The sequence below is a fragment of the Desarmillaria tabescens genome, assembly GCF_030435595.1.
Source record: "Desarmillaria tabescens strain CCBAS 213 chromosome Unknown EV420scaffold_59, whole genome shotgun sequence".
Taxonomy (NCBI): Eukaryota; Fungi; Basidiomycota; class Agaricomycetes; order Agaricales; family Physalacriaceae; genus Desarmillaria; species Desarmillaria tabescens.
In genome coordinates this window covers 135447-147467 of record NW_026848358.1, presented here as the reverse complement: position 1 = coordinate 147467, position 12021 = coordinate 135447, and the positions used below count along the sequence as shown (strand labels likewise).

The 12021-nt window shown below is 49.2% G+C and overlaps 4 protein-coding genes across 4 annotated transcripts; 3 read left to right on the top strand and 1 right to left on the bottom strand.

Moving 5' to 3' along the window:
* Positions 1 to 821: 821 nt before the first annotated feature.
* On the top strand, positions 822 to 2165 carry EV420DRAFT_1028297 (uncharacterized protein). The gene is made up of 2 exons (XM_060465387.1): positions 822 to 833; positions 883 to 2165. Exon 2 carries the CDS (start codon positions 1029 to 1031, stop codon positions 2094 to 2096), a length of 1068 nt encoding a protein of 355 aa, XP_060324696.1. The 5' UTR covers positions 822 to 833; positions 883 to 1028; the 3' UTR covers positions 2097 to 2165.
* Positions 2166 to 4072: 1907 nt separating this feature from the next.
* On the top strand, positions 4073 to 5733 carry EV420DRAFT_1576576 (uncharacterized protein). Its single transcript, XM_060474507.1, has 2 exons — positions 4073 to 4359; positions 4412 to 5733. The coding sequence occupies exon 2, from the start codon at positions 4476 to 4478 to the stop codon at positions 5685 to 5687; it is 1212 nt and encodes a 403-aa protein (XP_060324695.1). The 5' UTR covers positions 4073 to 4359; positions 4412 to 4475; the 3' UTR covers positions 5688 to 5733.
* Positions 5734 to 5752: 19 nt separating this feature from the next.
* On the bottom strand, positions 5753 to 6323 carry EV420DRAFT_1576575 (uncharacterized protein). Its single transcript, XM_060474506.1, has 2 exons — positions 5903 to 6323; positions 5753 to 5849 (listed from the first exon to the last, which is right to left on the bottom strand). The coding sequence occupies exons 1-2, from the start codon at positions 6249 to 6251 to the stop codon at positions 5812 to 5814; spliced, it is 387 nt and encodes a 128-aa protein (XP_060324694.1). The 5' UTR covers positions 6252 to 6323; the 3' UTR covers positions 5753 to 5811.
* Positions 6324 to 8714: 2391 nt separating this feature from the next.
* On the top strand, positions 8715 to 10825 carry EV420DRAFT_1649307 (uncharacterized protein; the record flags this gene model as incomplete). Its single annotated transcript, XM_060478292.1, has 3 exons — positions 8715 to 8831; positions 8888 to 8969; positions 9021 to 10825. The coding sequence occupies 3 exons, from the start codon at positions 8715 to 8717 to the stop codon at positions 10823 to 10825; spliced, it is 2004 nt and encodes a 667-aa protein (XP_060324693.1).
* Positions 10826 to 12021: the final 1196 nt, after the last annotated feature.

Genomic DNA, 12021 nt, shown 5'->3' with positions numbered 1-12021 from the left:
GAGCTAAGAATGTAGAGGATCAATGTAATACTATCGATATCAGTATCGCGAGGTGCTTTCCATTCTCCCTTTGAGATATTTTACAATATTGATCAGTTCACTAGCAATGACACCGACAAATCTTCATGACGACTAGAGAAAACCGTGCCATCACTTGCTATTCTTGTTGTAAAGGTGTGACTCATTGTTTATATCTCACCAGGAGATACGTCTCGTACCTCACTGGCAGAAGAGTGCCATTGATTGAGAATTTTTGGCGCAGCTCTGCGCGTCGTGGTCTGCGATCTGATGAAAAGGTGCTTCTACCATTATAACCGTTTTAACATATAAATCATTTCGTATTCCAGCTGAAGTAATCACCGAAAGTCCGTTACAGCTTATGGGATGCCGAAATTTACAGCGGTTCTGGAGTATCAGTCCACCGCACCGCGAGGCAATGCTTAACAGCTTCTCGCACTTTTATGACAATTTATCGAGATTGAAGGGCCGCGTGCTAGTCATGCGCAGCATGCATAGGATACAGCTTTGTTTGCCAGTGGCGCCACGGTGCCTCAGTGCCGCTGCCGCTCAGCGCTTACGGTCACACGATTGTATACCCACGGGGTAAACCTTGTTCGATGCCACCCGAAAGTCCCGATCAGCGTCAAATGAATAGTCGAATATTACGGCCTTCAGGGTCATCCTCCCATGGGTGCATAATACCAACATTGAAAAAGCACACTACTTCACTGACAATGAAAACCTTAGACGTCGCAAATACGAGCTCACGTTCTTCTCAGCTCTCAAGTCACAGCTTTGCGGATAATGGGAGGGATTACTCATCAATGAACGAGGTGGGCATCAATCTAGACGTGTCGTTTCAATGTTCTGATTTTGATGAAGCTACAGAGACACATTTCCGACCCCGAGAACTAACACAACAGCATGTCGTACTTGGAAATCCGGCGTTTTATAAGAGACCCTGCAATCCTTCATCTCTCAGTTCCAGTCGTCGACGTCCTCGTCTCCCCAGTGTTTGACACCTCGCGATGTTTTTTGGCACTTCCGCTCTCCCAGGGCACATCACCCTTGATGCTGCCGGGCTTGTAGCACTAGCCGATCTTTCTGCTGTCGCTCTGAGGACAGCTTTCATGGGGACGGCTTCCTACCTCGACATTCTCGTCCTTGCACCAGGAATGCACACCCAACAATCCGCCGACGACGTCAATCGCGGCGAGTTCCCCACGACTGGCTCGATGACCACCGGAAATATCTTCCGTATCGAAAACCCAGCCACAGTCAGGTACCTCCAGAACATCAGTTGCACCGGATGCCTTGTCAATGTCAAGGTATCTCCAAAACCTCGTTCCCGCCATACGTTCAGAATCCCTCTTTTAGGGATTGACCTCTCTCCCATCTTCATCGCCGGAACTCGCGCAGCACTGCTGTACCTCCTCTGTCCGGTATTGACCATTGTCGTCTTCGCGCTCCTTGCAGCGATCAGGGACTGGTGGGGATTAATAGTCCTTGGGATGCTTATTGTCGCTCGGACGATCAATGTCATCGTTATAAAGCGGAGGAGCCGGGTGCATTGGAAGGGGGCAAAAGAAGAAGGGTATCTGCATCTGTTCGTGCTCCTTAGTCAGGATCGCTGGGTCCGGTTGGAGGGGACGATTAATAATCTCAAGATGGTGACGGCAGGCCAGTGGTTGCGTGATCAGAGTGCCGAAGAGGCCTTTGCCATCGGGGTCGCTACGCTATTGGTGTATGCATCTGCGGCTCTGGCAAGTAATGCATCGACTGCTGGAAGTTTGCTCATTGCATGCTTGTTGTTGTCCTCGGTTGCTTTGTTGGCTGTGTGCAATTACTCGACGAAGTGTTTGCAGATGTATGGTTGTGTGGTTGAGAAGGCTAGGGGAACGAGGCAGTACGCGCGGAGAAAGGAGATGGTGAAGGAACTGATTCATGAGAGTGGGAGGAGTGATTGGGCTAATGGGATGGAGCTGGTTACTTCTGAGGAGGTAAAGGAGATTCTGATGTCCATGCCACCGTGTGATAGTTCAGGGAACTCTAGCCTGTCGAATCAATCGATTTCTACTGGTATCCCCAATTGTTAGCTAGGGCATGTATTTATTTTTCTGTATACTAACCAATTATTTCCTCAATCACATGGCCAGTTCTTCCTCTCTGTATGAGAGCCTTGTGAGAAACAATACTAGAATGTACTAGACGGACTCGGCAAACATACCTCGTATCTAAAGACTTAATAAAAAAAATGCGTGATCACGCGATTTTATGCCAGTAAAAGATTTAAAAAGAACAATCATAGGCTGAGGTAGCAGACGTAATGGAAGAGTAGATGGTGTGAAGTTGAGAAAGGATTAGAAGCAGGTAAACGGTCACGAGTCTAGGAAGCAGGAACGCGGGTCTGACAATTGATGGCAACTTCCTCTTTTGCTAGCACCACCATGTTCGATCGTCTACTCCTGGCACCAATCGATTCTCAACTCTCTGAATAGCCGGATGAACTCGTCATTTAAACTTTTTGTCGTCGTTGACCCAGACAGCAGAAACTTCGATAACACGTACGGAATCCTAGGAAGTTTGGATGGTTCCATCGAGGAGGGTAGTGCCCGCTTGTAAATTTTGACTTCTGGTACGTGACGTCTTGCATTCTATCGTATCTGAAGCACTGACTCGTCGCAGAATGCCTATACTCTACCAAATTCATGTTCGTTTGACCTAACCTCTCCGGATCCTGCTCCAAGGATTACAGCTCCATGGGCAGAGAGGTCGTGTCGACAGCGTGCTCATTGGCCGGATCAGACGTGTGTGATGGCTTTATGAGCTTGGCGGCTATGACCCTAACGCTATTCTGGCTAGCGTTAGCGTAGACATTCTCGTTGACTTTAAAGGTGAGTTGTCGATTGTTGCTTTGCTTCTCTGTGGCCAACTCGCTTTCCTATAGATTCTCCTCCCGGTTCTTCCCGTTGGATCCCTCCATGCACTTTCGACATCGCCCCTTCTCCAACGACGCGTATAGCCTTAGTCTCCATATGTCGGTCCATGATTGCGCTGAGACGACGTATCGTATTCTGGCGCGCGCTTTGCTGGCGATGACCAGAGACGGTAGTAAGTCGAACTGGTAGGTCGGGACGGCCAGGATTGAAGGATGGACTCGTTACATGCGGTGGAAGGATGTTGGAGTTTGATCATGGTGAGTCGCCAACCATCCAGTCAATATCCTCGCTAAAACTCTTTCTCCTCTCCCAGGAATTGTTTCCTTTTCTTCTCGACAGCGTCTGCCTCACTTGTCAATGTTCAACACCAAAGCTTGCCACGATTTTCGTCTTGATTCGGCAGCCCTAGTTCAAGGCAAGAAGGGTACGAATGACCGATGGGTGAGAAGATTTGAAAGAGACTAGAACGGGTCCAATCACCAGTCTGTGCGGTCGTGTTCATCCATCTTCACGCAATAATTCCATTCTGTACCTTGCCTACCGTCTGCTCCGCCATGACGAAGGTCGACGAATCGGAACCGCCTAAGCAGGAGTGGTTATGGAGAGGAGGGTTACGGAGTGGCTCAGTTCCATCTACTTGAGAGGTATGTGCTTAGCAGTTGACACGCACGCGTGAAGTATTCACTTTGATGCGCAGGTAGCTATCGATGCCCAGATCTCAAGCCGGTATCGATCCTGACCCTCTTTTATGACCTGCGTAACATCTTTTGCTGTGGTATGTGCTTTTTTTTTCGGTGTGACATCTTTTTTTCATTTACACCAGTAATATCAGCAACTTCCAATTCCCAGGCTACGGTGAAATTGACGATATACTTCATCTGTCATCGCCTACGGTATGTTTACCTTCTTATCGTCCATTCTCTCTTCATTGACCATCTTGCAAGAACAGTATTAAGCTTGTGCGTGCCCTTCAAGATGCGGAAAGCTCTACTCGAGTAGACCGGATGCATCATTCCAAAAATGCGAACTAGGCTAATAGCTTCTTAACCTATCCTCCCACCACTTGATTTGAAACTTTTTACTGGGAGCCTCGCGTGTGATTCCTGCGAACTGTCCCCTCTCCCCGCTGTCTGCCTTGCCAACACTGATGAGCAAGAGCATGAACTTCACTTTGGTCACATCAATTCCGACGCCGGGGAAGACGGCCGGTGTCGCACTTCAAAATGTCCACTGTATTCTGGTTCGTCACTTCTAGTTTGAGGGCCGCATTTGCAGTCGGAAAGGAAGAAACAGGGAGCACTAAAAGCGCTCAAAGTTCTGGAATGGAGGAAGAGGAGGGTGGGACACTTTAAACCGTCCTTTTTTAACCAATCCACATTAAGACACCCACGAACCAATGTGGTCAGACTATTCCGAAAAGCTACGGGCAATGTTAGTCTCTAAAGATTTAGTACGCAAAATAAAATACTCACAAATAGCCCTTGTCCACGCTCTATGGTGGTCGATCGGTCGCTTAGACCCTGATAAACACCCTCGATGTCGCACAGAAGTTTGGTTGACGTGACATCACCTCAGTCCCCGGTTCTTTCCAAACGAAGACCTTTTGTTCGCACCCCCCTGTTACTTTCTTTACCCACCGAACTGTTGGAGCGCATCATTTATGAATCCTGTAATACTGGCCGCAGGGCCCTCCGATGCACATGCATGCTCTTGTGCAGGTTCGCCACACCCTTCGTCTTTGAGACATTGGTCATCGACACAGAGACCATGTCTCTGTCCAATTCCCGGGATCGGCTGAGATTCTTCAGAGCCCTCGCTTCGGGGAAGACATTTACGCGATATGTAAGATATCTACACCTCATCTCGCTGGAGCTCCCAGAAGGGAGATGTACACTGGTCTCGTTGGACCGAAGGCGGAGGGAAAGGAACTCCAAGAAGCTGGAGGAGCTCCTCGTTGCTGCGATACCGCTTATGACATCGCTGCGGGGTGTTCAATACGATGGAGTTGAGAGGAGACTCCGAGAAAATGGTGTTCTTTGGGACCAGATAAGGTCTCTGCCTTCCATCTCTATGTTTAGTTGGATAGGATACCCGGTTCCCATCACCAACTTCCCCCATCTCACCCAACTCAGCATCAGAGGACACCTCTTCTCCAGATCTGTAGCCATCCTCATATCGAACAGCCCCCATCTATCATCACTCAGTGTCTTATCTACTAATTTTCCCGGATATAACCCATCCGTGCTCGCTTTCTTTCGCCAGTATCCCCCAGGAAAGTACAGCTCCATCACTAATCTCTCCCTCTGCGGTAATTTGGCCGTGTTCCAGTCCGACGTACCTCTCCTAATTCCTCACCTTTGCCAGCTACAATCTCTCGAGCTCAGTATAAATTTTGTAGCATCCGAGTTCTGGGCGTCACTACAGGCGGAACGGATATTCGTTCGACGGTTGTCCCTTTCCCTCTTGAGAGACGATCCTATGTTGTTTGACTATTTATGTTCATATTCGGGATTGGATAGTCTCTTCCTACTCATCAGGAGGGGCTCCGGGGAAGCGACCCAGAAAGGTATGGAAAGGGTACGCGAGAGACATGGGGAGATGTTGCAGAAGTGTGAGCCCCCAGGGCTCCAATTCGGAGAGTATGATGCTGAGGACAATTCTTGGTCTTGGAAGATAAGTGAAGCCGTGTGGATGCGTAAATGGGGGCTTGACCAGCATAGTCGCATGTGTGGTATTTGTATATTATAAGAAAGAGCTGTTGTTATTCAGAATCAATTGTCGGTATTCAAGGAGATTCCTTAGGGGTTATCTACAGGCACCGAACTGTAGAAAGAATACGTATTCAGAATTATCAATAACAGAGCAGGTGCTATCAGTCTAAGGTAGTAGCAAATACGGGGTCATGGATACCTTGACATTGCGATGAGCTTTGTTCTGTGAAGCTCGCATTTAGGCAGACGTACCTTCTTCTTCCAACAGCTTTCGCGCGATGGCCTCCGTTGCGCCTTCCTTAAACTGAGGCATTTCTGATGGATCCATGCCCAAGTAACCACGGCGGAACGTCTTCTGCTGCGTGACGACCATGAATTGACCGTGCAGTACCTCTCCTACCATTGAGAACCTTGCACCCATACGGCTGACCCGTACGTCGATGGTTTGCCATGCCGCGAGAAATTTTGTCACCGGCCTATTTTCGAGTCTTGAAGCCCATTCAAGAGCCGTTTCTGGGCTGATGAGGAAGCCTCCTTGTAGACGATGTCGAGGTATGCGTGTTGTTTGAGGGACCGTGGATTCCTGTGTGACGTTCGACATGAGGTTGAGTTGAGGATGGGTTAGGAGGTCAAGAGAGTGACACAGAGTCTCAGTCCATGGCGGTTGTTATCAACATTTAGGCGTGGGAATATTGTATCTTCCGTGTTCGGAACTTCGGACCGCGCACTTCTAGCCTTCCTCTCCACTCATGGATTCAGCAAAATCGTTTGGTTTTCAAAATGAGTCGATCTACCAGCAGCTCTCGTTGTTGATTGGCGTTGTGCATTGAAACAACGAGATCTACTCAGGTCATCCGGGATTTGGGATTCTGGCTGTACAGGACCAGCCGTCTTCCAGGTATGTCTCGGTCGAGTTTGAGTTGATCTGAAGTTGATGGAAGGAAAAATAGGTGATTTACGACAAACAAAGGCCTTCCGTTGGAGTAATTAGGTAAGCTTTGTTGATGAGGTCCTCCAGCAAGAAACCGCCGCTGCAAGACGACCGGAAGTTCGAATATTGGGACGCGACATGCACGGCGCGGGGTCAAAACTAAGGCAGATCGTTAGAGGCCATTTGCATCCGCGAACATCGATAATGGTAGTGAAGTCACGGTGATCACAACTTCCTCTTTTGCCAAAACCACCGTGACCAATCCTCTGCGTCCAGTGCTTGCGACGTTGATTCTCTGGCGAAATAGTCATCACTTGTGAGAGATCAACGGCCTTAGTATCAATGATCTCGAGGTGCAGAGTGTAGGTACGCGTTATCCCGCCTTGCTCTGGTTCGCTCTGCTAAAATGTCGTCTTGCAGTATTGGTTGAACAGGATGAACTCATCATTCTTGGATCCTTTGGCGTCACTTGTCCAGCCGCTAGAGCTTCGATAACATTGGGGGAATGACAGGGAGAGTCGTGGAGAGGCTGATGGAATGAGAAGCTGGTGAACTTTGGCTGTCAGGTACGTAGTATTTTGCACTCGCGGATATTTAGAATGCTGATTCGTTCTAAGACACTCGTACTTCTGTATCCATTAGAAATCACTACGGATATGTCGCGCCGTGACCCAGTCTTTCCACCACAAGGATGCAAACTCGGGAAGATCGTACTCAAAGTCCCGAAGAACTTCATGGGCAGAGAAAGCGTCTTTATAGCATGCGCGTTAGTTGAAGTGATGGCTACTGTATGATATCGATGGCCGTAACCTGCTTCCCCAGCACTCTGCACACAACCTCGGGTGCTCGACGGAAAACACCTTGACAATATTCGCGACTGCGTGACTTTCCCCGCTGGATAACGAATGCAACACGACGGCGGAGCCGTCTCGTCTGAACGGGGGTTAGTCGTTACTATAAGCTGTGATCCTCGACTATAGACTTGCCCGCCGTCTCGACCGACATCCAAGCGGTCAGCTCGCCTTTTACAAGTTTTCCAGTGCTGGGTTCACCTCTTTTTCGCATCGAGTTCCCTTGCGGATGTGCCCCTGCTCGTTTTGTGGATAGCGCCAGAAATGGCATGCCGTTTTCGACTCGCTCACTTTCTATTCCTGGATCTCCATACGTGCCCATTGCCTGGCTCTGTGTTCCTCTCTCTCTCTCGTTTGTGGTCTAACTATTGCACATGTTATTTTCCCGTGAACGCTCGCTCTCGTTGTTCCCTTTCCTCCGCAATCCGTCCGAAAACGAATCTCAAAATACCGAGTCGGGTCGAGACAACGTATCGCGTTCCGGCGAGCGATATGCGGGGATGCTTGAGAATGATAGGGAGTTTGGGCAGTGGGATGGAGGGAATCGTCCGGAAGGATGGGTTTCCCTATGTGTAGGAAGCATCGGCGTACTCTCCGGCTGTGGGAGTGGGCTTTGGCTTTGATCACGGTAAGGCGTTCACTATTCAACAATCGATCTACATGCTAAAAACATCTCTCCCAGGCCCTATCTCTTCCTTCTCCTCGCGACTGTGTTCGCTTCACGGATACAACTTATTGACGCCGAGCCAACAGGAGAATTTCCAGCCAATTTTTAGATCGAGTACGCAGACCATGATTGAGGCAAGAAGGCACACGGATGGCGCTGGGTGGGGTGATGGGAGGCTACTTCCACTCGCAAAGGGCTCCAACGGCAAGCGTTGAAATGCCTGTGTCTCAACGAACGTCGACTGATTGACACGACGACAAGTCACCTGCTATTTTGATACCAACAGAAATTTTCGCTATTTTGGGGTCGACAACGCTGAGTATTCCGTGAGCTTCTTCCACTCCGGTACCGATGTGGATCCCATCACTAGTTCGCTGATTAGTTCTGCTGGAACTGATTGATTCCTCTTCAAGATGTCGTCTACTTACGGGTGTCCACCTTCGAGATCGTTAATGATTAGGGAAAGATACACGCCAAAAATTTCCAAGTTACTATTTCTGTGAGGACTTAGGAACTTCTCGTCAATAACGCGTCCTCTTCAGGCAGGCCGGAATCGAATTCCTGGGCGCCTATCGAGTTCGTCCATCTTGTCGTATGATTTCTAAGGGCGGCTCGATGGCATCGGCCCGGCCTTTCTCTTCGTGGGACATGGCGTCTAATCCTTCGGGTAGTACAGCCTCGTTGCAAACATGCCTTGGTACTGCACCCCATCGACCTCCTGAACTCACAATAGTACGTGTGCTTGTGCTGCTCTTAATATGTCACATCCTCATTCTGGCTGCGACTAGGAATACTTGATGGATGGGGCCAAATGGTATCTCCGTTATTTTGATGATATCACGTTTAAAAGTGGTGTGGCCATAGCTCTGGGTAAGCGTATAAGAACTCGAAAAGAATGGCGTTAATCAGGACACGGTATAGACCACTACAAGTATGAGAATATGCCTGAGGTCACCCTCTCCGCTCCCACTGAGACCGGCCAAATGGCATCTATTCCAGTGCGAAGCCAACAGTCTTACACCGGCAGGAAACCCGTCATACCATCCACTCTTGCCGACACCCCCTGTGCCAACTTCACCGTTCAGAAACTCTTGAAGAAATTCAACACCACCCTCGGCACATCATACACTCGGCCCACGGGAGGAGTATACTCTGCTCTTGAGGACTGCATCTCGAAAAATTATGACTTTGGCACCGCATACGCCCATCTCCGCCCCTTTTGGAACGACTTGGAGAAGTTGACCACCATAGTAGATGAACTATCTAATCGCGAAGTGCGATACCAAAAGATGCTGCAGGATGTACTTGTTGAAGACAGAATCATCTCCACAAGTGTACCCCCTCGGCGTGTCTGGGATCTGTATAGTAATCGGGTGGTGCCATACTGGGTCGCCCGACAATGGCCGTGGGGGATATCACATTCATGGGCGGATGAAGATGATCGTGAGGATGCGTTGACGCCCATCAATGGACGCGAATGGCCCGTGCCGATCCCTAAAGGTACCAGCCTGAATCTCATCCGGATTGAGATGCTCAATCTGGGAGCAGAGTACGCGTGGTTAGATGTGCTCTGTTTGAGACAGAAAGGCGGGCTAAGGGCCCGGGAGGACCTGCGTGAGAAAGAGTGGAAGGTTGACGTGCCCACTATCGGAGGAGTGTATCATAATAGATACGCCGAAGTGGTGTTCTACTTGAGTGGGTTAGGACCGCCTTTGAACTCCAAGGCTGATGACCTTGTGAGTGACCGATGTTGGTTCAAGCGTGCATGGACGCTACAGGAGATGCCGAGCTCGGAACATCCGGTGATCATTGGTGGGGACACCGGCGACACAGGGCTACGGGACAAGCTTGAGAAGCTGCTATGGTCGCTAAAGAATAATGGAAGGACGTATGACGTGCTGCCGCAGATGCAGAAGCGGGTATCGACAAAGAGTGTCGATAAAGTTGTGGGGTTGGCATACCTTCTGCGTTCAGACTTTATGCCAGCGTACTATGAAAGTCAGTCTGAGGAGGATGCGTGGACAGCACTAGTAGCCGTGGCAGGGGGCTGGTCTCAGGCGGAGCTCCTATTCCTGTATCCTAAACCTGGGGATGGAAACAAAATCTGGCGGCCATCATGGAAGCAGGTCATGACTGAGGAGCTTCCAACACGGAGTCCGCTTCTTTATCGCTGGGCTTCCGAGACATATGTGGACTCATACCCAGGCAAGCATGCATATATTATCGAATCGGCCTCTGTGCGAGGATTGTCCAAGGGAGACTCACAAGGGAAGGATCGACGGGGACATATCATCGTCAAAGATAACACCGGGACGGAGTGTATATTTGACATTGTCGCCCGTCATCAATATCCGATACCAGATGATTCATACACGTTGTTGGGTACAATAGGCCTATCTGAAGCAGCAGACGTGCTACTCTGCGTATGCTGGGTAGTCGGGCGGAGACTGCAAGATCAGAGGCTAAAAAAGTTGTCGGTATTTGAAATGCACGACTTCGAGGAAATGCACGATCCCCAGCGGATGTTCCGCCCCAGGTACAACCAGACGTCCCTTCCAGATGGAGTGCTTGACTCGCCAGTTCGGACCAGACGTTCCCCGTTAAGACCACCCCACCAACCTCGTGTGCGAGAGCGTTTTGGTTTTAACAATCGTACTCCGGTCAAGATGACAAGTATGGTGTTCCGAGGCATTGCTACGAAGGCTCCTGTTACCTTTCTCGCGTGATGAATAAATGTTCGCAATACATTTGGAACGTGAATGCATAATTCCGGTAATATGCCCATCTCTACCTAACAGCTTGTTTATATGCATTACACATTAGAACACAATGTATCGCATGAAAGTTGGGAGCCATCACAAGCGTGGCAAGATCGAGTCCTCAAGTGTTTTCGTGAAACGAATGTCGACTAGATTCACATTACTTGCATCCACCGAATGCGGCGCTAAAAGGTGATGAAGCTACTATTAGCGAAATGTGAAGGGCCAATTCCTGAAGTCGATATCAGCCTTCGAGAGCCATTTATGGGCTGATGAGGAAGCCTCCTTGAAGACGAGGTTGAGGTACACACATTAGCCGGGGGATTGTGGATTTCTGTATAACGTTCGACATGATGTCGAGGGAGGGCAAGAAGGCTAAGAGAGAGGCACTGAGTCAGTCCATCATCGTTGTGATCAACATATAGGCATGGGAATATTGTATCTCCTCTGTCCGGAACTTCGGACCGCGCACTTCAAGCTAACCTTCCTCTCCACTCTTGGACTTAGCAAAATCGTTTAGTTTAAGAACGAGGGTCAATCTACCAGCATTCGTCGATTTGAAATGTGCATTGAAACAACGACATCTACTCTAATCACCCGGGAATCGGGATTCTGGCTGTACAGGACTTCAAACGAGCTGGAGTAGCGGTCTTCTAGGTATGTCTCGATCAAATTTGAGTCGATCTGAGGTTACGGAAGGAAAAATGGGTTATTTATGACAAATACAGGCCTCTCATCGGAGGAATTGGGTCATTTTTGTTGATGAAGTCCTCCAACAAGAAGCTGGTGCTACAAGAAGAGGTCCAGAAGTTCGAATATTGAGGTGGTCAAAGCGGAGGCCGATCGTTTGACGTACTCAGAGACCATTCGCGTGAGAGTGGTCAGAAAACCACATTCGCGAGAACCGATGATGGTGGTGAAGTACCTACCGTACCTACCCTGGTGAAGTCACGGTGATCACACTGTTCCTTTTTTGCTAAAACCACATGTCCAATCCTCTACGTCCGGTGCTTGCGACGTTGATTCTCTGGTGAAATAGTCATCACTTGTGAGAGATCAATGGCCTTAGTATCAGGTACAGAGTGTAGGTACGCGTTATCCTGCCTTGTTCTGGTTCGCCCTGCTGAAATGTCGTCTTGCAGTATTAGTTACAGAACGGGATG